The sequence below is a fragment of the Mixophyes fleayi genome, chromosome 10 (genome assembly GCF_038048845.1).
Source record: "Mixophyes fleayi isolate aMixFle1 chromosome 10, aMixFle1.hap1, whole genome shotgun sequence".
Classification (NCBI taxonomy): Eukaryota; Metazoa; Chordata; class Amphibia; order Anura; family Limnodynastidae; genus Mixophyes; species Mixophyes fleayi.
The window spans coordinates 88,764,630-88,788,016 of NC_134411.1; the positions used below are offsets into that span (position 1 = coordinate 88,764,630).

General features: G+C 43.4%; 1 protein-coding gene across 1 annotated transcript in view; it reads right to left on the reverse strand.

Moving 5' to 3' along the window:
• Positions 1–23,387, reverse strand: part of LOC142103386 (serine/threonine-protein kinase Nek11-like) — a 146,822-nt gene that overhangs the window by 107,210 nt on the left and 16,225 nt on the right. The window contains exons 3-6 of the mRNA XM_075187450.1: positions 14,776–14,941; positions 10,280–10,398; positions 8,930–8,994; positions 5,380–5,503 (exon numbers count right to left, since the gene is read on the reverse strand). Of these exons, the coding sequence (XP_075043551.1) occupies positions 5,380–5,503; positions 8,930–8,994; positions 10,280–10,398; positions 14,776–14,941 (474 nt within the window). The remainder of the gene's footprint in view (positions 1–5,379; positions 5,504–8,929; positions 8,995–10,279; positions 10,399–14,775; positions 14,942–23,387) is intronic.

The following is a 23,387-nucleotide window of genomic DNA, read 5'->3' on the forward strand; positions in this document are numbered from 1 at the left end:
TGGCAGTGTCGGAACTGACTTCTCGTGTGGCAAGTTCAAATGGCTGCAGAACCTTGCACAACACGGAAATCAGTCTCCACTGCGCTTGACTCAGGCGCATCCCCACTCCTTTGCCTATGTCGTAGGTGGCTGTGTAGGCCTGAATGGCCTTTTGCTGCTCCTCCATCCTCTGCAGCATATAGAGGGTGGAGTTTCAGCGCGTCACAACCTCTTGTTTGAGGTGATGGCAGGGCAGGTTCAAGCTTTTTTGATGTGCCTCTAGTCTGCGGTAGGCACTGGCTGAATGCCGAAAGTGTCCAGCAATTTTGCGCGCCACCGCAAGCATCTCCTGCACACCCCTGTCACTCTTGAGGTAATGCTGCACCACCAAATTAATGGTGTGGGCAAAACATGGGACGTGCTGGAAATTGCCCATATTTAATGCCCGCACAATGTTACTGGCATTGTCTGACACCACAAATCCCCATGAGAGTCTAAGTGGGGTAAGCCACTGGGAGATAATTTCCCTCATTTTCTCTAATATGTTGTCAGCGTTGTGCCTCTTATTAAAGCCTGTAATGCACAATGTTGCCTGCCTTTGCATGAGCAGCCATTTTGTAGATGCTGCTACTGATGCAGCTGTTGCTGTTGCTGCGGAAGGGGATGCATCTACCCAGTGGGCTGTCACAGTCATATAGTCCTTCGTTTGCCCAGAACCACTTGTCCACATGTCCGTGGTTAAGTGGACAGTGGGTACAACCGCATTTTTAAGAGCACTGAGGACACTTGATCGTACTTCTCTGTACATTTTTGGTATCGCCTGCCTAGTGAAGTGGAATCTCGAGGGGATTTGGTACCGGGGACACAATACCTCCATCAACCCTCTAAATCCCACTCCACTGATGGCGGACACCGGGCGCACGTCTAACACCAACATTGCAGTTACAGCCGCAGTTATACGCTTTGCAATAGGGTGACTACTATCGTATTTGGTGGTCATGGCAAACGACTGTTGGACGGTCAATTGTTTGGTGAAAGACTTAGCGGTCTTACGACTTCCCCTCTGGGAAGATGACCGACTAACAGCAGCAACAGCAGCAGTGGCAGTAGTAGGCGTACCGCTGCAGGATTCCTCGGATGAATCCCGTATTGAGGAGGACTCAGTCTGGCTGGTGACTTGGGCTGCAGGACTGAATCTGATGGAGATTGTGGAGGAAGTTGACGAGGAGGGTGTTGCTGGTGTGTATCCAACTGGACCACGGGATTTAGGTGTCCCTGTACCGATGAGGGTCCTAGCCCCAGTTCCTGAACTAACCACTGAACTATGAAGGTTATTCAGGTGACGTATAAGGGAGGATGTTCCTAGGTGGGCAAGATCCTTACCCCTGCTTATTTGAGCTTTACATAAGCTACATATTGCCATACATTGGTTGTCTGGATTTGGATAAAAATAACTCCAGACCGAAGAGGTGCATTTTTTAGTCTTCTGACCAGGCATGACGATGGGCTTTTTCATCCCATGGACATCAGCTGTTTCCCCCCCTGGTGCCTCATTTACAATAACCACATCACCATCCTCATCATCAAGTTCCTCCACAGCGCCAGCTACATCATCAATAGCCTCCTCCCGAGCCACCTCTTCCCGTACAGTGATGGGAAGGTCAGGCTTGACAACCACCAACACCCTTGGACTCGCCTTGGGGATTTGTGATAATTTCTCTTTAGAAGGCAGAGTTGTTTGCTGTTTTGTTGCTGACAGCATAACTCTCTTCAATTTTTTGTAGGGGGGGGGGAGGAGGAGGAGGGCTAAGATCCGTGGGTGAAGCTGAACCACTAGTCATGAACACGGGCCAGGGCCTAAGCCGTTCCTTGCCACTCCGTGTCGTAAATGGCATATTGGCAACTTTACGTTTCTCCTCAGATGATTTTAAGTTTCTCTTTTTGCTACTTTTTCTTAACTTGGGCTTTTTGGATTTTACATGCCCGGTACTACGAGATTGGGCATCGGGCTTGGAAGACGACGTTGATGGCATTTCATCGTCTATGTCATGACTAGTGGCAGCAGCTTCAGCATTAGGAGGAAGTGGGTCTTGATCTTTCCCTACTTTATCCTCCAAATTTTTGGTCTCCATTATATGTAGCACAAGATACTGCAGAATGTGTGAACTTGGTAATATTGCAGTACCAATGGACTTATACTGCTGGATTGGTTTTGCAAATTTGGTTATAATTATTATATATATTTTTTTTTTTTTTTTTTTTTTATTTTTAAAAAACTTGGGAATAGTGGGGAAATAACTATGCCCTTAGAAGCACAGAGCACAGGACACAGCACCACTGGACTGAACAGGACACGGCACAGGACCCAGCAGCACTACGGAACTCAGCAGGACAGAGCACAGGACACAGCACCACTGGACTGATACTGCAGAATGTGTGAACTTGGTAATATTGCAGTACCAATGGACTTATAATGCTGGATTGGTTTTGCAAATTTGGTTATAATTATTATATATTTTTTTTTTTTTAAATTTTTTATTATTTTTTACTTTTTTTTTATTTTTTAAAAACTTGGGAATAATGGGGAAATAACTATGCCCTTAGAAGCACAGAGCACAGGACACAGCACCACTGGACTGAACAGGACACGGCACAGGACCCAGCAGCACTACGGAACTCAGCAGGACAGAGCACAGGACACAGCACCACTGGACTGATACTGCAGAATGTGTAAACTTTGTAATATTGCAGTACCACTGGACTTTTACTGCTGAATGTGTGAACTTGGTAATATTGCAGTACCAATGGGCTTATACTGCAGGATTGGTTGTGAAAATTTTGTGGTAATTAAAAAATATTAAAGTAGTTTTTGGTATTTTTTAAAAAAACTTTTTTTTATTTTTTTAAACACAGGGGAATATTGGGGAAATAACTATGCCCTTAGAAGCACAGAGCACAGGACACAGCACCACTGGACTGAACAGGACACAGCACAGGACCCAGCAGCACCACTGACCTCAGAAGGACAGAGCACAGCACACAGCACCACTGGACTGATACTGCAGAACACAGCACAGCACAGCACAGCACAGCACAGCACAGCACTAAACAGCACAGCACTAAACAGCACAGCACAGCACAGCACTAAACAGCACAGAACTAAACAGCACAGAACTAAACAGCACAGAACTAAACAGCACAGAGGACCACCTAACACACCCTCCCTCTACCCTGATCAATGCCCGAGTGAAGATGGCGGCGACTAGCGGGGAATTTATAGGATCCGAGTATCGCGAGATCCGACAACGGGATTATGAGTCAGAGCCTCAGTTTCACTTTTGAATTTGGCGCCAATACCCGGATCTGTCTCGGATCCGACTCGGATCCGCAACGTTCGGGTGGGCTCGGATTTCAGAAATCCGAGCGCGCTCATCCCTAATATATATATATATATATATAGAAAGAGAGAGAGAGAGAGAGAGAGAGAGAGAGAGAGAGAGAGAGAGAGAGAGAGAGAGAGAGAGAGAGAGAGCTGTCGCGCATACGCAGCAGCTCCATTTCGGCGATGCTGAATTGTACAGCAGCTGCGGCGCGGCTGCTGTACAGTACAGTGCTGCTGTGTAGGGGCAATGTTTAGCGCCTGTTCGTTCGTGGAGGGGAGGGGTTTCTGGAGAACCAGAAACCCCCCCTGCGTGTTCCCCTATTATGCTAACCAAAATGTGCTGTATACAATACTCGGAGCCCACGCCTGCATTCCATTATACAATGGCGTTGGGTCCGGGCATTGCGGGGATTTTACAAAGGACGCCGATTTAAACCTTCGGACAAACTTCATATTGGATATTTGGTAAGTAGTGATTTAATTACTGTCTGGATTACACCGATCGTTATTCACCTGTCGTTTTAAACCATGTAGGGGTTGACAGCGCCGTGTTAATGAGTACCACCGAATAAAACAGTACCACTCGGTCAATTTTAGTTTCGTGAACTTTCCCTGTAATAGCCAACGATCCTGCTCTCAGAGCAGGAGAATCAGCAAAAGTCTGAGTCAGCTGTTTCAGAGAATTCAGGTAGAACAGATCGGATCACTGTCATTAATGACATGCGCGAGATTTCAGTTACACATTTATTTAAATATTTTTATTACACGGGTATTTCGGCATGTATAGATGCATATACCCACATCAACTGCGTCTGGATGATCAAAAAAAGCTGCCTATTGGAGTAAAGAACAACTTCTGATTACTGGAATTTCGTGAGCACCCATAGAATTCAAGCAAGTCCTTTGTGTGGGGAGAAAGAGGCTCTATGGATTTCTGTAAACCAGGCAGGGCCGGATTAAGAGAATGGAGGCCCCTGGGCTAAGGGCGCCTCCATTCCCCCATGAGGCCCCCAATGTGAGCCACCCACCGCCTCCCGTCCCCCGTGAGGGGCCCCCCCCCCAAGCGCTTACCTGTCACTGCAGTCCTCCGTCCCCGGCGTGCTGTAAGCTCCTTACTGAGGAGATCTTGCGAGAGTTCACTCGCAAGATCTCCTCAGTAAGCAGAGTACTGAGCACCGGGGATGGAGGACTGCAGTGACAGTCCTCAGCAGCATTGATCGGGCTGGGGGCGCCCCGCCCCCGGACCAATCAATAATGCTGCTGAGGACTTTGAAGGGCCCCCTGGATGCCCGAGGCCCCTGGGCTATAGCCCAGTTAGACCTCGGGTTAATCCGGCCCTGAAACCAGGGAACGCCCCCAGAAACACCCTAAATGAAACGCGCCCTCTCCATCCTTTGGATATCATGTAAATATCTTGTTCCAGAAAACAAAGTCTCTTTTTTGCATCTGTGCACAATTTCAGGAGTATTCACGAGCCCAGCCCTTATTTAAATTAGGGTGGCTCTATCCGCTCACCTCCTCCTATCAGAAGATAGAAAAACAATGCAGCTTCCGCTGCAGATCTTGACTAAAGATTCATGAACATTCCATAAAAAGTCACATTTATACGTATGTAAGGACCTGTGCCTTGTTGACTTTGGAAGTATGCAGAGGGGATTTACACCAAACGCAGGTTGAGCTCAGTACGCATGCCTTAGTGACTCAAAAGAGTGCAAAATTTCACATATTGGCACGTTTTATATGAGGACTAATTTTAGCATGTTAGTTGCTAAAATTAGTCCTCATATAAAACTACCAATATGTGAAATTTTGTACTCTTTTGAGTCACTAAGGCATGCGTACTGAGTGGCTATGTTGCTTTTAGCAAAATGAGGTCTACCCAAAAAAAATCATACAGTTTTTTAAAGCGATTTTTCATGTCATAATCAGAGTGATTTAGAGCTGCTTTTTGTTATCATTTACACAGAATAGTAAAAACATTAGAAAATATCTAACAAAAAGTGACTGGTATTACTCACCAGATATCAGACTTTGTGTTGTACCCGCCGTTGCCGAAAACCTCCGGACTCATGTAAGAAGCCGTTCCTGTGAAAGTAGTCGCCATATCTGATGGTACCAGGATACGTGACACACCAAAGTCACCTAAACCAAAAATAAAGTCAATTTGATAAGAAACTGCGGGGGATTGAGATACAGTTCCAGTGTCAGGTTGCCACCTAATCGGGTAAAAGTTGGACTTGATCCACTAATATGTCAATAGGAACAGTATGCAAGCTAAAAGCAAACTATTGATCTTAAAATCACAGTTCAGTAATAGCAGTAATAATAGCACTACCAAAGTGATGATATAAATTAACTACAACCTCTCAAACGTTCTCTATTTTCAACATACTTGGACATATCTACTGACTGTCCGCTCTTCATCCCAATGCAATAGATAGATAACAAAAATTGAACTGGCTCCAATAGTTAATTTCACATTCGCATCTCTACCATTAACTGGAAAGGATATTGTACCCCCCCTCCACACAGATGTTTGAAGGCTTTCTTAAATGTTCCACTAGAATCCCCAAAGCACACAAAGCATTTCATCTGGTCTTTGTCCCTACCTTTGGCATTGACTAGTCTCCATTTTTGGTTCTGCAGATGACCGAACATTCTGCTCAAATATTTTCTAGATACATTGTGGAACTCGAGGTCGGCTCAATTATAACAAGTTGCCTTGAAACCATGATGCTACCACGAGAATGATTTACGCTGGTCTGAGGTCGTTCTGTTCACAGACAGTTTTTGATTTGCAAGCACCTGCTATGAGCCTATAAATTGATTGAGCAACTTCTACTTCTGTATTTGTCTGAGAGGCATGTTGGTGTCAGTAGCTGAGGGGGAATACTGGCACTGAATTGCTGTTTGGAGGCTTTTGGGGTTCCTCCTGGTAAGTTAGCTCTCAATTTAAAAACACATATATGTATGGCCCAAATATATGGGACTCTCATTGTTTAGAGTTAGGACCACCCTATTAGCAAAAGCACCGTGGAGTGGCGGGTGGCTTAACATACAATGTGTGCAACTAAGACTTTTGCATTTCTATCTACAGTAGAAATGGCAGGTCTTTTGCTGGCTATAACAGTGTGCTGGAGGATCTTTCTGTGTGTTTTTCCTTTTAAGATAACCCCATACTTTCAAGCACCTGCTATGAGCCTATAAATTGATTGAGCAACTTCCACTTCTGTATCAGTTTTTTGATTTGCGCCCTAGAGGACATCTGGCATTACAGCCTAACTCCACCTTGAACTGATCTGTCCAGGACACGTTATTCCTGAAGTCTTGGTCTACACCCAAGTGATGTCTGCCAAACTTGTTGTGTATTGATTGGACGTTCTTTTTTAAGAGGAGACCATGTAGTCCACGTTTGTTCGGTCTCTTTCCAATATTATATCAAGGGTTTTTGAATACTTCTAAGAGCACTCCTCTTTTTTAGTTTAATTTGGTTGGATTGCCTGGTCTTGGTTAATTACCAATGATCTGAAAGTTTCTCCATTTGTATATGAACTGTTGTACCGTGAAATGATTGACTTGGAAATCCTTTGAACTTGATTAGAAACCCCTGACAGAGACAATGGCATCAATAATCCTTCTTCCGAGGGCTTTTAAAAGATTTTGACATGATGTTGTTCCCAGTGACCTCTGTTTCTACTGAACTGTACGGTTAAATCCAAAGCAGACCGTTTATTTCATGTTTAAACGGGCCCTGGGAATGATGTGCTAATCATTCCACCTGTTTTGGCGCACCTGCTAAAAATTGTAATTAAAACCATGGGCGTCCTCATTTTTTTCCACCACAGGAAATTGCATTTCTGATGATTTTTGTGAATAAATGATTACAAAGTGCGATTTTCCCGTGTTATGTGTTAGATGAGGTCACCTTAATCTAGTGATTGCATTTCAATGAGGATCAGAAATCTGCATGCCCAAATAAGTTGACAAAAAAAACAAAAAACTTTTACAAGGATCTACTTAAGGTTGTCACATGTTACCACCCTGATGCTTAAACTTGAACACCAGGCGACAGAATACGTTTCCACATGTGGGAGGCGAAATCCAGCCAGGTAAGGCTGAGCACCCAGGTCTACACTGGTGTTACTAATGGCGGAACTACCATTGGTGCAGCAGGGGCTCATGGAGATATTGGGGCCCGCTGCATGGGGAACTAGCGAGCTGTGGGCCCCGGTTCCACCTCCCCGCTTCCCTGCACCAGGGCCCACAGCTAGCTAGCTCCGCCTCTGCTGGGGCCTGTTAGTGTGGTGGAAAGATGACTGCACCAATGTCCAATAATGACGCAACTGACGCTGGTCAACTACCCAGTTATATTACAGTGTGCTACTTTCACTGTAAAACCTTTCCTTAGTAAATAGATGCATTATACATTGCCATATGGCTCAATATCATTAATTTCCATGTAATAACTTGTATTTCAGGTGGTAAATAACATTTAAATGTACCATTCATCTCAGGGGCAAACGCAGGATTTTTAAGGGGGGGTAGCTCCATTTTGGCGATTCTGAATTGGACAGCAGCCGCGGCGCTGTCAAAGAAGCGTGCGCGGCAGTGCTGTATTGTACTACAATACAGCACTGCCGCGGACGCATCTTTTACAGCGCCACGGCTGCTGTACAGTGCCGTTCGTTTGCGGAGGGGAGGGGTCTCTGGAGAACCAGAACCCCCCCCCTGCGCGCGCCCCTGCACCTACACACAGACAGTTCGTGACCTGGAACCAGAATTCGGCCAATCAATTCACCAAGATATAATGACATCAATGAGACGCGAGATACAAAATGAATCAATAGGCTGCATTCTCATGAATATTAATTAGCTCCGCCCACAACATGGCTGCCTACACTGAGCGCATAGGATGAGTACACTTTACGAAGTGCCCTCTTTATCCCTCACACAAACTTACTTGAACAGTTACATTATATTGTACTATAAAATGTAAATATTTTCCATTTACATAATTATTCCATCTAGATGGTAATTTGCATTATGAGGTAGCATTAGCTGGCCACTCCCCCAGAATCAGCCAGCTGGCCACTCCCCCAGAATCAGCCAGCTGGCCACTCCCCCAGGATCAGCCACACATGCAATGCATCATGAATCAGAGATACATTCCTCCCTTCACCTCCCTGCCCTTTTCTTCACTTCCCTTCTACCCCTTCCTCCTATTCGATCTCCACCTTTCTTCTCCGCTCTGCACGCTGGTGCGGAGACCTGAGCACTTCCTTAAGGCTAGACAATTATCTGGGGGTGGGGTATTTATGCTATCTGGGGGGAGCATTAATGTGAAATGATGCTGCATACTCATGAATAATGGTTCAGCTCACAAATGGCTGCCTCCAAGGCCACTTCAGTGCTATTTGTGGCTGAATTTTTCTGGAGACCTCCGGTGTTTTAAAAACTATCTTTAGAACTCTTGAATCATGGCTACCAGGTCCTTGAAAGTAACTAAAACTATTGTGTGAGAAAAATGTGTGCAGTCTGAGATTCACAGCATAAAAAAACAAATATTACCAATTTTCAACGTCCCATTCTTCAGGAAAATGTTTTTTGTCTTCAGATCTCGATGCATAACTAATCTGAAAGTTAAAAAAAAAAAAAAAAAGTGCATTGTCCTGTCATGTCTTGTGAGTAAATTTTGTCACTGAATAATTTTCAAAATACAATGTTATTTAAAACAGAACAGTTTGATTATATTTTTTACTTTAAAACTCACTTTTTTCTCAATGTTATAACTACTTTATCCAGTGCCATTGCTTACCCCCCTGGGACCAGTCACTTTGATCCGATCATCCTTTTCCTCCCTCCCCCCGCCCCCACCCCGATACCCAGTGGGACTTGCTTACCACAGCATTCTATAGAGTAGGTAAGTGTGTTAGGGGGATTATTAATATGGGGAGTATTAATTTTATGTGGCGACTGGGGGATATTAATGTTATGTGGGAAATGGGGTGGTATTAATGTTATGTGGAGAGTGGAGATGGGGTGTCAGTGTTATGTGGAGACTGGTTATGTGGAGATTGGTTTGGGGGATTGATGTTGCGTTGGGACTGGTGTCAGTGAGATTTAATGTTTTATGGTGGACTTGTGCAGGGAATTAATATTATGCAAGGGCTGGTATGGAGAGGTTAATGTTATGTGTGTCCACTGCGGGGCTGTTATTGTTATGTGCGGGCTATTAAGGTAATGTGGTGTTGGTGGGAACAAGTAATATATTTTTGAGGCTATTAATGCAATGTGGGGTCTCTATATTAATTGTGAATACTAGTGAATTAAAGTTGCGGCTGGATGGGAAAAGGCTTACTTATTACATTTAAATGTTGTTTATTGTCAAGGCTGGTTGTGGAGAAGGCCTATTTAGGAAACGTAAATGCTATTAATTTAATGTTGGGACTGGCTGGTGGGAAGGAGGCCTAGAGTTTTCTCTCGTTGCTCAGATTTCCATGAGGTGAATAGCAGCTGTTTTCCAAACAGGGTCCCAACATTCCAGGATCAACAAAGCAAAAGACACCAGCAGCAGCAGGAAGTCAAAGCCACAAGAACAGGTAGAAGAGAGCATTAATGTCTGGCAACTATCCAAATTCTGGTAGGAAAGTCTGGTTTTGGGGGATTGTTTCTAGCTGACTTTTGCCCCAACTCTCCCTGTCTAGGTATGTGCCACATGTTGAGAAACACAGCACTAGAACAGCGATTCGCAAAGCTATTCTCCGACCTTTTTCGCGGATCCTAACAGAAGTACAGGCAAATATACTAAATTAGTAGACCCAGAAAATGAATCCACTTGGAGGACATCCAGAAAACATGCACTGTCAATGATAAGTGGAAAATCAGGGATACTGAATTTATTTTAGAACAGTGTCCAACCTTTCATGAAGATAGTTGACCCCAAGAAGTAGTTGGATGAGCCACTCCATGACATGTCCTTCGGTGAAGCCTAGACTTTTATTTTTCTGTAGTTGGATGCAGTGATGGAGGTCTCCACCCTGAGCGAAAACAACAAAAAAAACTTGCTGATACTATTCCTAAGTATACTAAATCTATATTCAGAACGAAGCAATACATAACAGGCACGACAAACACCCCCACATTACCGGAGGCAAAAACTATGTAGACTGGGAGATACATAGCAATATATTAAAGTAAAACGGCAATGTCTTAAAAAGCTTATTACTGTGTGTGTATTCTATACTCTGAAATGGTAAAGAAGTATTTGCTGAATTACATTTATAACTACTAATAATTCCTTCCATAGGACATGGTTCCGTAACTTTTATCATTATGAAATAGTGTCATAATGTTAGGTAATATGAAATATGGCTAGGTTCTTCTATTACACTAGAAAAAGGCATTATTTTGGTAATAGTTATTATTTGGTGGGATGATCATCCGGTGTAGTACATTGAAGGCTATTGAAAGTTTTATTGTGAGCCGAGCACAGAAAGGGAATGTATACGTAAGTGCAAGAATACTTCTGGAGATGCGGCATAATTAGACTCGGCCGCATCCATAGAGAGACGTCTTAGGAGGCAGATCTTTTGCAGGTACCCGATGCCTGCTGTAAAGAGATGCCAGGATGATGCCACCAGCATAGACTATTTAGCCACTTCTGATTGACATACATAAACAGCTGGTAGTAGTACTTCATTGATTAGTGTTGCAGCTATACCATGTCAAGTTGCGGCTCGCTTTTCAGATTTTTTTTGTCGGTTCATCTGCTGCAGGGAACTAAGAATCCCATCTGATTTATTGGGGCATATTCAATTCCGATCCCGATTCGCGGGATCGCGCCGGAACGGCCGCAATTGTAATCAGCAGTACTGCAATAACGTGGATTTTCGTTCGCAGCCCATAGGGCTGCGTACGAAAATCCGCGTTATTGCGATACCGTATTACCGGCAGTAGTGCGCATTTTCCGCGGTAACGCGCGATACCGCGGATCGGATCGAAATTGAATATGCCCCATAAAGTGGTAAACGACAGATGTGGGCGTGTTTGTATGTAATTATCCGTATGATTGTGTGAATCAAAATACACACGTAAGATGGCAAATTTTGCAACCACATTTTTACGTGTATGTTTGGGAGGCAAGATACGTCAACCTTTACATGAGACCCAAAGCGTTTGTGAGGCACCTGTGATCCGTCTAGTCTGAGCTACGTTCAGCCACATTATAAAAACATCATCAACATTATTTGGATAGAAGAATATGATTCTTCTGGATAGGTTCTTCCTGAACTCTGGCAAGACTATGAATGCTAATTTGCTGTATTTTATTGCAGTCATAGTTTATCTGGTGTTCACTATAACTATTGTGTACATATCGCTATAGGGATCAGTAATCCTTTTTCCAAGTGATGTTAATGCTGGGGCAGAATGCAGTTTAGGCTTGTTGGACCTTCAATGCAATTAAACTCCCATGTTTATGAAGCCTTAAAAAGAAAATGTATTTCCAAAATACCCTAAATATATAATAAAACTCTAAAGATATAATAGGATATTATTTATTATTTCCATTTTAACTGTGCTCAGAGGTAGTTGATGAGATGGGTGAAGGTATGTTTTGCCTAGCACTCATTTCACTTGCAAGGATTTTGTCTGGAACACATTTCAAGCCAATCAATACCGTTCAAGTGAAAGGAAGCTTTATGTAGAGCGCGTACAGCAGAGAGGGGGATTGTACAGGACCAATAGGTCTTTCCATTATCCAGGGCTGTATTTAGAGTTCATGCTGTTCTAGGCAAATGTGAGGAATGAAACCCTATAGCGCATAAGGAGCGGGACTGTGATACTTAGAGTTTTAGTGTTAAAACTCTTAAAGGGAAAGTAAAAGACCCCGATGCCGACCAAGACACATCTTCTCCCCAACGCAGCTCTTATTATAATGGAAAAACTAAAGAGCAGGAATGTTATACATAAAAAATAGAAAGTAGATTTTAGTTAGATATTCTTCTCTTGTTATGTCCTTTGTGCCCTGTGTGTCTTCTCAGTCACCCATGTTATCCCATGTGGGGTTTCCAATGCCCCTTATATGCTCCCATGTCTGTCCCGTAGGTCTCTCATATGTTCCCCATGTCTGTCCCGTAGGTCTCTTATATGTTCCCCATGTCTGTTCTGTAGGTCTCTTATATGTTCCCCATGTCTGTCCCGTAGGTCTCTTATATGCCCCTATGTCTGCCCAGTAGGTCTCTTATATGTTCCCCATGTCTGTCCCGTAGGTCTCTTATATGCCCCTATGTCTGCCCAGTAGGTCTCTTATATGTTCCCCATGTCTGTCCCGTAGGTCTCTTATATGCCCCTATGTCTGCCCTGTAGGTCTCTTATATGTTCCCCATGTCTGTCCCGTAGGTCTCTTATATGCCCCTATGTCTGCCCAGTAGGTCTCTTATATGCCCCCATGTCTGTCCCGTAGGTCTCTTATATGCCCCTATGTCTGCCCAGTAGGTCTCTTATATGTTCCCCATGTCTGTCCCGTAGGTCTCTTATATGCTCCTCATGTCTGTCCCGTAGGTCTCCTATATGCTCCTCATGTCTGTCCCGTAGGTCTCTTATATGCTCCCCATGTCTGCTCTGCAGGTCTCTTATATGCTCCCCATGTCTGTTCTGTAGGTCTCTTATATGCTCCCCATGTCTGCTCTGTAGGTCTCTTATATGCCCCCCATGTCTGCTCTGTAGGTCTCTTATATGCTCCCCTATGTCTGCCCTGTAGGTCTCTTATATGCCCCTATGTCTGCCCTGTAGGTCTCTTATATGCTCCTCATATCTGTCCCGTAGGTCTCTTATATGCTCCCCATGTCTACTCTGTAGGTCTCTTATATGCCCCCCATGTCTGTTCTGTAGGTCTCTTATATGCTCCTCATGTCTGCTCTGTAGGTCTCTTATATGCCCCCCATGTCTGTTCTGTAGGTCTCTTATATGCTCCCCATGTCTGCCCTGTAGGTCTCTTATATGCTTCTCATGTCTGTCCCGTAGGTCTCTTATATGCTCCTCATGTCTGTCCCGTAGGTCTCTTATATGCTCCCCATGTCTGCTCTGCAGGTCTCTTATATGCCCCCCATGTCTGTTCTGTAGGTCTCTTATATGCCCCCCATGTCTGTTCTGTAGGTCTCTTATATGCTACCCATGTCTGCTCTGTAGGTCTCTTATATGCCCCCCATGTCTGCTCTGTAGGTCTCTTATATGCTCCCCATGTCTGCTCTGTAGGTCTCTTATATGCCCCCCATGTCTGCTCTGTAGGTCTCTTATATGCCCCTATGTCTGCCCTGTAGGTCTCTTATATGCCCCTATGTCTGCCCTGTAGGTCTCTTATATGCCCCTATGTCTGCCCTGTAGGTCTCTTATATGCCCCTATGTCTGCCCTGTAGGTCTCTTATATGCTCCTCATATCTGTCCCGTAGGTCTCTTATATGCTCCCCATGTCTGCTCTGTAGGTCTCTTATATGCTCCCCATGTCTGCTCTGTAGGTCTCTTATATGCCCCCCATGTCTGCTCTGTAGGTCTCTTATATGCTCCCTATGTCTGCTCTGTAGGTCTCTTATATGCCCCCCATGTCTGCTCTGTAGGTCTCTTATATGCCCCCATGACTGTTCTGTAGGTCTCTTATATGCTCCCCATGTCTGCTCTGTAGGTATCTTATATGCCCCCCATGTCTGCTCTGTAGGTATCTTATATGCCCCCCATGTCTGCTCTGTAGGTCTCTTATATGCCCCCCATGTCTGCTCTGTAGGTCTCTTATATGCTCCCCATGTCTGCTCTGTAGGTCTCTTATATGCCCCCCATGTCTGCTCTGTAGGTCTCTTATATGCCCCCCATGTCTGCTCTGTAGGTCTCTTATATGCCCCCCATGTCTGCTCTGTAGGTCTCTTATATGCTCCCCATGTCTGCTCTGTAGGTCTCTTATATGCCCCCCATGTCTGCTCTGTAGGTATCTTATATGCCCCCCATGTCTGCTCTGTAGGTCTCTTATATGCCCCCCCTGTCTGCTCTGTAGGTCTCTTATATGCTCCCCATGTCTGCTCTGTAGGTCTCTTATATGCCCCCCATGTCTGCTCTGTAGGTCTCTTATATGCCCCCCATGTCTGTCCCATAGGTCTCTTATATGCCCCCCATGCTTGTTCACCCACATCTGCTCCACACCTCTTCCTCATGTCTGCTTCCACTTTTTTTGGTTGTTCCCCACGTATGCTTCCTACATCTTTTGCATTATTTCCCATGTCTACTCATCCAATCGCCACATTGCTCCCCCTTTTCCATACATCTACTATGCCATGCTAGGCACATTCCCACAATTACTTATATGGATGATACAGACAAGCCGTGTGGATGCACAGTAGTCAGATGTGCACTACTCATACACACTGTACCTCGCAGTATTCTGTCACGATGCAGAAATCCTCTTTCTCCAGGAAGCTCCCAAGAAACTGGACAATTAAGGGGTGCCTGAGGCTGCCCAGGAGTTTGGCCTCTCTAGCCGACGGAAGCGTGGCATCTGCCTTCACATTATTACATGGAATTCTCTTAATGACTTTCCTAAAACACAATAACAGGTGGTGAGAATGGAGTTACATAAGACGGCAAAGATTATAGCTCAGGCATAGGCGTCATAAGTGAAGTTGCAGCAAACTTTGGCTCAAACCGTATTTTGCAGAGGTGCGAAGTTTTGATGACACAATGTACAAGTTCTGCTTTTGTTTCACCATACCGCAGAATGTCACTTTGCCCTGTATTAGCAAATTAAGGAATTAATAAGTCTAGGAATAGAGCTGGGACCACAAGCCGGTATCGCCAAGGCAGCAGAGTATCAGCCGAACCAGCAATATTTTTTAATAAGATCATGTGCTAGATTTGCTAAACTGCGGGTTTGAAAAAGTGGAGATGTTGCCTATAGCAACCAATCAGATTCTAGCTGTCATTTTGTAGAATGTACTAAATAAATGACAGTTAGAATCTGATTGGTCGGAAAAGTGGAGATGTTGCCTATAGCAACCAATCAGATTCTAACTGTCATTTATTTAGTACATTCTACAAAATGACAGCTAGAATCTGATTGGTTGCTATAGGCAACATCTCCACTTTTTCAAACCTGCAGTTTAGTAAATATACCCCCAGGTCTCTTGATAAATAGGCCCTTGAGAGGTAGACAGTGGAAGAAACAGCATCCCTGAGCCTAGAGTAGTGATGTCAGGCTCCTATCAAACCTATCCAGAACATTGCAGTGTCTATGACACAAAGTTCTTACATCTTATCATACACATTACACGGATGACTGAAGCGTTAAATAAATAAAGGGTTAACAAATGTAATATCCACTTCTCTGCCACGGGATGTGTAATTAATTATTTCATGTCCTGCACTAAAGGTAATTAGGAAAAAAAAAAGTCTCATTCTCCACTGGCGCGTTACAGGATGGAGAAGTAATTGATTCTGACAAGTCGCCCTAATTGACAAAATGAAACACTTAAGCTGTCGTTTTGCCCTTTCCTACAAAGCGGACAGGTTGATGGCGCTGCAGAACACTGCAAGGCAAGCCTGGCGCTAGAGACCACCGTCACGTCACCCGCACCTTGCCCATCAATTAAAGTACCTGAGCCCCTGGAGCAGCTAATTCACCCACATGGCCAAATATATGACTCTTTTTCAATATTTAATTCTATCTTCTGCATTCTGGGCCCCATTCGTTTTGGGACGCAATGTGAATACAACTTTTTTTTAAAAAAAAAAAACACACGCAACTTGACCGTATACAAATACAAGCGGATCTCAAGATACGTTTCCATTTGAATTTGGGTATTAGTACACTCTCTACATACGGCAAGTAACGTATAGCCAAAGACAGAACACAGAGCAGGATCCGCACATGCATATGTGCAACATACAGCACCATCAAAAAAAAATATTTTTTCAAACTACATTTTTCGACTCTCAGTGTTATTTTTAATCCCTAGTAAAAGTAAGTTTTTATTTTTATTTTTTTACATGACATACGTAAATCAGGATTCTCTTAATGTCTTCTGTACATAAAATGCATTTATATAGTTTCTCAAACACACGTAGATGTAATCAGGTGCTCCGTGTGCCATTCTCACCATCCAATCTTATTCTCAGGGTTTGTTAAATGAATATACATTGAAGAAGACCTGTCATTCCTTTTGTGTTTTAGGTACCGATTAGCCATTGGCACCTGAGGTTCACCTAATGGTAGCGTTGGTCCTGAGTGTTACTCAGCACATTAATTAAAGGTTTTTACATTTTGTTATCAAAGTAATACTTGGTGTCTCCCTCTGCCGCAGCAGGATGTGTCAGCTGGGTGGCATCATGGCATCAATGCCACTGGCGCAGGTCCACTTTAAACTAGCGGATGACAGGCTGCAGTATATTTCTGCATTCCTTCCATAAATCTATGCTGGTTCCCAATACCCGCAGCTCAGTCACATTCCATTTGTCTGAGATGAGAGGGATTTACAGGACAATTCATGTTCAATTTATTCTTCTGTTCTGCAAAATGTCCCCAATAAGGAGCAACAAATTAGCATGTGCATTATGGGAGACAATAAGACAAAAATAGCCTGGGAGGGCGCGGGGAGCTCCGCAGAACGGCTGTATGGTGGAATTGTGAGTGTCAGCTGAACAATGAGAGATTAGGGGAATGCAGAGTAGCAGAAATAAATAACTGTGTTTGGATAAGAGATGGGAACAGATCCTACGCATTGTGCAGATTAGACAGTAACAGACAGTGATCTCTACTTATACACAGGTTGGAAGAGCTGTATCATACAAAAGGAGCATATGTACATGTCACATGCTATTCAAAGAGAATAGCGCTGTCTCCTCATCACACAGATATGTAAAGACCTGATTTATCAAAGGGGGAAAATCTCTGCTGCTCGGCAAAATCGGATGATTTCCTCAATGATAGGCTTATTTGCTGTGTAGTTTTAGGTGATTACCTCTGACTCTTAACTACAGATGCTCAGGCTCGGTTCCTCGAGAACCGAAAACACCCGAACTTAGGGGATCTGAGTACCGAGCCGAGCCGACTCCCTCCCACCCTCCGAGCCGAGCCGACTCGGTACTGTCGGGCACCCTCGGAATTGAGAACGAGGCAAAGTGTCATTGTGACGTCGTCGGATGTCGGATCTCGGATCTCGCGGGTTTTGAATTCCTTTTAAAGATCCAACATCACGGTGGGTGGGAGGGAGGGCAGACCCCCATTTTTCTTTTCTGCCACTGCTGTGTGCCAATGTGTCCTAGATGTGTTACGAACTGCTGTGTGTTTGTGCCATTGCTCTGTCGCTTACCATCCAGCCAGGTCGCTGCAGTCTTGGTTTGAATGTGTATGAAAATAATATTGTGACCTGTGAGGTGGTTTAAATAGACTGCAAATGACTTAAAATTTGTGTTATTGAGGTTAATAATAATAATGTAGGAACAAAAAAAAGAGCAAAATTATGTGATTTTAGCATATTTTAGGACATGCTAGCCAAAAACATATTCTATCGCTGGAAATTTTTATACTCGTATGAGACTTCAGAGTGGTTAATGCAAAGAATGAGAGATTAAAGGTTGTTGTGAGATTGGTCGAGGTAGAGAACCTTAGAATGGCTTTAAAGTCCACACTCCAGCCGGTATTGGCTGTTTGATAAGATGCAGTGAGCGGGCCGCGCGGTTCGGTTTTTCATGTTTAGTATGCCTAGGCCTCCACCCCAGGCCTCCACCTCGTTTGACCAAACAAAATGCAAAGAGTAGTACTGTAAAAACTTTCAAACAAAATGGCGAATAAGAATCGCCAAAGGCTGAAATAAGTATAAAAATCTGAGGACCACATTCATTTTTTTAGCATTTAAATATTTTAATATGAAAGTTGAACACTTCTGATTTTTGGAGCAGAAGTGGGACCATCATTATCATCAACATCAGCAAATTCCGGAGCACTTTTCAATTGGGAATAAACACAGTAATAAAACCATAGTGGGTAATCCAGACAGAGGTAAGAGGGCCTTGCCTACAAGCTTACAATCTATAGGACAATGGGCGTCTGATACATGAGGTCAAGTTCCACACATTGCATATTGGTCCATTCCAACATTTTTAAGTTTACCTGTCACCTATACCCTGTGGAAGTAGCCTTTGTGTTGGTTGAATCGTTATGTAGCCTCTCAATTCACTAGGAACTAATGGTCTCTGTGGCTGGATCACTTATATATAACTTATTGTATAAATATATTAAAATTATTAGCGCAGTGTGCCAATTTATATCACTGCAAATGTACTGATTTTGATACTGTATTATATTTGTGTATTAGAATTGTACTGAATTCTGATGCAATAGCCATTTGCTAGAGGAAGTCTGTTTTTCTGATAGCAGGAAATGCTAAGTAAGTCTAAGTAAGTCTTTTCATGTGAAGTGACAAACACTTCCTTTCTGTCCTGTGTGGCTTTTCATTGTGCATCTCAGAACCTGTTCGGATACTGCAAGCAGCAAGTGACTGAGGATATTGCAGATTGATGTAAAGTTTGTTAAAGCTTAAATTGCATTAGCTCCACAGTTAAAGCATATATTACATCCTAATGAATGCGATTTATCAGTCTTTGTGGAGCCATCTCGGATCAGGGGGCTGGTTTACACCCTGCCAGGATTTCTGTCAGAATCTGTATAACAAGGAGCTGTTTGACCATGTATCATCATGCCATCTGTACTACTGGAGATCCCTAGTACCTTAAACTAGTGGATTTAACTGTCCTTATAAGGGACACTTGAGCTAATAAAACAACACTGCTTCAAGAACCTGCTTTGACGACTACTTACCCTGCTGTAATTCCTGTGACCTGCAGATTAGACCAAATCTAATCCGTTATGCTGCTGTTCTGAGGTTGGGACCCAGCATCCAATGCAAACGCTCTGTCCGGCTACCATGCAGCTCTGGCCAGTGTGATAGGCCAAGGGGAACCATCCACAGCAACCCTGATCTAAAGGAAGAGGTCACGGGTACCATCCCAGGTGGCCAGAGAGGGGGTATACCAGCAGCAAAAGGCGCTGACTTAGGAGTCTAGTGGTGGCAGCAGGCTCCTCGTACTGCGACAGGAGGGGTGAAATTTGGGATAAAGAAAGGGGACGGTGACAAGGCAAGCCCGGCCAGTCCCCAACACAACAGACAGGGTGGCACAGGCGGACCGCCTGTCACAGTCTCACTGAGCCATGAGACACTTTGTGGTGTCTCTAGTTCCTAATCAAATGACAGGCTGTGTTCTCATGATTAATGGTCCCACACAATAGCTGGTTACCCTGTGCCGGTGATAGTGGCACTTTAAAAACTGACTGTATGTGATGTGAAGATGTTTTTCTCTTATTTTTGCATTGTATTTCTAGATCTTTGCTCTCTGAGCGGGCTCGATGGAATACTGTAAACTGCCTTTTCATAGATAAAGACAATTTCGAGTGTTGTGTTTAGTCTCAGAATAGTACTTTGGTTTCTCTCCGTCAATGGGTTTTTGTCCTTCACGAATAAAGCAGTTCAGAAAAGAACTCCCCACGGTGCCCTTTTGTACCGAAATCACATGGGGCACACACATGCCCTATGCTATACACAGCTAGTGCCACACACAGTGCCAGCTCTACCCTAGCATCCTCCATGAACTTGTGCCCAGTGCAGCTGACACATAAACAAGTGATGAAAGGGCCGCGGGAGGGAGGATTAATGATCCGGACAACATCAGAAGGGAGAGATAAAGACAGCGAAGGCTCGGCTCTCTTTCCACATTGCACTGGCAGCCTGTACACAGAAGAACAGATTCACTTAGCAACTGGTAATGAGTTTATCAGGCTGGGAGTGTGACAGCGCAGTGTCAAGTGGCTTTGCTTTTCGGCCTGTTTAACCAAGACAGAAAATCCATCTTGCCGCGTCAGATCTGACAGCGTTAACAGGAAGACTTAAATTCAGACGACCTGCGGTAGAATTATTAGTTAATAGATGCCTGCAATATCTGTCTACCAAGGTTATTGACCCTTCACTATATTGACACTGTTTTTTTTACAACACTGCTTTTTAAACGAAAATGATGTCAGATAACAAAAGGAAAGCTCAACATGTTTCCAACATTCCCTTTATCTTTGTAAAGGTTTCCATATCTTGAAAAGAATGTAACATTTTGGAAATGGCACATGCTTTGTCATCGACACAACTTTCAGCTGCGCTGCTTGGAAAGATGGGAATTACTTTTTTAACTTGTTATACACATGGATACAGATAGACACTTGTACATTGACACAGTAATACTTCCATAGCCATATGCCATACACAGAGCTGTATACAAGGGCCAAACTACGGCCCCCTGAGTACCCCGCTCTGCTCTTAAGAGACTGCACATGCTTAGAAGAGACTTTTAGTCTGATTCCCCACTCAAAGATTTAATAGCACATTATAGCAATTAGGATATAGTCAGTGTATCGCACAAGGGGGTCTATTTATCATCCTTCGGTTTTTTGTTGTTGAAACTTTTCAATCCTTATTTCCTTGATAAGGATTGAAAGTTTCCGGAAATGTATCAAGAAAGTTACTTCACCTCTTCATCGCAGTCTCTTCTCATCCGAAGAAAGCTGCGTTGAACTTCTCCTCTTTTTTTTGTTAGTGCACATGTGCCGACCGAAAACCTCGGACATGCGCACTAACATCCTGGACGTCAAGAAGGTGAGTCATGTGACAGGGAGGGGATCACATGATCCCTCCACACATGCGCTGTCCAGCTCTGCTCTTCGGACCAAAGCTGACAGATGAGAAAGTTTTCAGTTAGGAGAATGTAGATAAAGAGAAATATTTCACAGGCCACACTATGGGGCACATTTATCAATGTTCGGCAAAAGTGAGAAATAGTTATCAATCCTTATCGCATGGATAAGGATTGAACTATTTCTCAAATTTATGAACAGCAGATCACAGAAACAGTTTCTGTGATAAAAAAAAATCATACTTACCCTCCTCTTCGGAAGCGCTGTCTCCGGATCTTCTCCTCGTTCTCTTCATTCTTCAATTGCGCATGTGCAGTTCCAAGATCCCCGCTCTGTCTATGCAACTATCGTTGCAGAGAGAGATCGGTGAGTGACAGGGAGGTATCATGTGATCCCTCCACACATGCGCTGTCCATATCTGCTCTTCGGAGCAGAGCTGACAGCATTGGATTTTTTCGGAACTTGTTACATTTGAGCTGGGAGCAGTCACCATACTGTTGAATGGTGACTGCTCCCAAAAACGAAGAGGAGTGCAAAGCAGCAGATATCCATGATATCTGCTGCGATGCATCTTTAATAAATTTGCGTAGGAGACATTGTGGCTTAATTTACACGGTAAGTGCACGATAGTGCACTACCGTGATTTCTTAAATATGCCCCTATGATACATAGCATTAATGAGCAGTCCCCATAGACTGTTATGGGGAGTGCTCAGAAAACCGATAATACATGCAAAGCAGCAGATATCTGAGATATCTGCTGCGATGCTAGAATTATACATAGTGATTTAGCAAAAACAACAGTTTCTGGGATTTAACAGTGGGGATAGCTTTGATAAATAGGCCCCTTGGTGACAAAGGATATAATTGACCTGCATGATATGGGGAAAAGAATATAACTATTATGCCATATAAGTAAATACTTAGCATGCATGCTACAGTACAAAGGGTTATTCTGTCCTTAGTTAGCTGTGCTGAAAAATTAAGGTAAAATAATTAGCATATTAGCAATATTAAGAACCCAATAAAAGTCTCCCAGAGTAGTAATATGCCCTGTAATAATTTTATACCCAGCAGTAGTAATATACCCAGCAATATATCTACTAGGTAGTAATATACCCAGTTGTAGTAATATACCCATCATTAGAAAAACTCACAAATGTCCAGTCCCCAGGCCTCCTTCAAATATGTCTACAATCCCATTGATTGTTCTGCTTAGATTAAATCATTGTTCCCCCAAGCCATCATGTGACTGTTCACATAACATCCTACTACTGTCTTATATGCCTGCAGGAAAGTGCTACAATTATCCTCAATGTTCAGAACTTACCCCCATAAAATAGGGACATAATTAAAAATAAACATTTTACATGTGGATGCCCATGAAAGACAATGTAACCATCTGGGAGTGACGTAGGTACATGCCATGCACTTTGGGTAATTCTGTGCCTGACCAAAACCCATATTACAACACTGCATCCAGGAGATCGAGTCCTGTGTTGTATTCGCTGTTGTTGTGTGTACATCACAGGTCGGCATCTGAGGTCTTCTAGCTGTTGTGCATGTGAATGTTTTATACTTGAAAAAGCTTATTCATATGCTAACAATAGTTGTTTTTTTTAGTTTTCCTATAAGAAGCATTGGATTTTACGAACTCATTATAGCATGGTATATAAGGGCCTATTGCACGTTAGAAACTAATGATATCAATTTCAAATACAGGAAAATAGCTCTAATGCTCAATCCATTAACATCGCTGTCTTGCACAATGGCCATAGGGGCCTCTCTAGCTCTATCCAGAATGTGAGATATTTATAAAGTGTCTACAGGTTCGCTAAACCATATGGGACCAATTAAGTTGTATGGATATATAGCTGCATCCACTTTCCCACACATAGAAAATGGTAACAAATGACTCATTGTTCCAATTTATACTGTACGTCACAGCATGCCTGGTGTATATTATTTTAAATGCAAAACATGGGTTGATTTCTTAGTTATTAGGACAACAGCATATTTTGTGACAATATGTTAATTAGCATCTCTCTTGGGCCAGGATCAGGGGAAGGTATCACCTTAACAACTGCATTCCTTTCCTTGTACAAGGTCTCCTGTCCTGTGTGTGTGTGTGGTAGAGAGAGTAGGTACATGTCTTATTCATAAAGCATACAGTGCTTTGTTAAATGACAGATTACTGTATATTGTTTTTTATTTCCGATTATAGTTTTTATAGTTAACCCATTGTATGGTCACC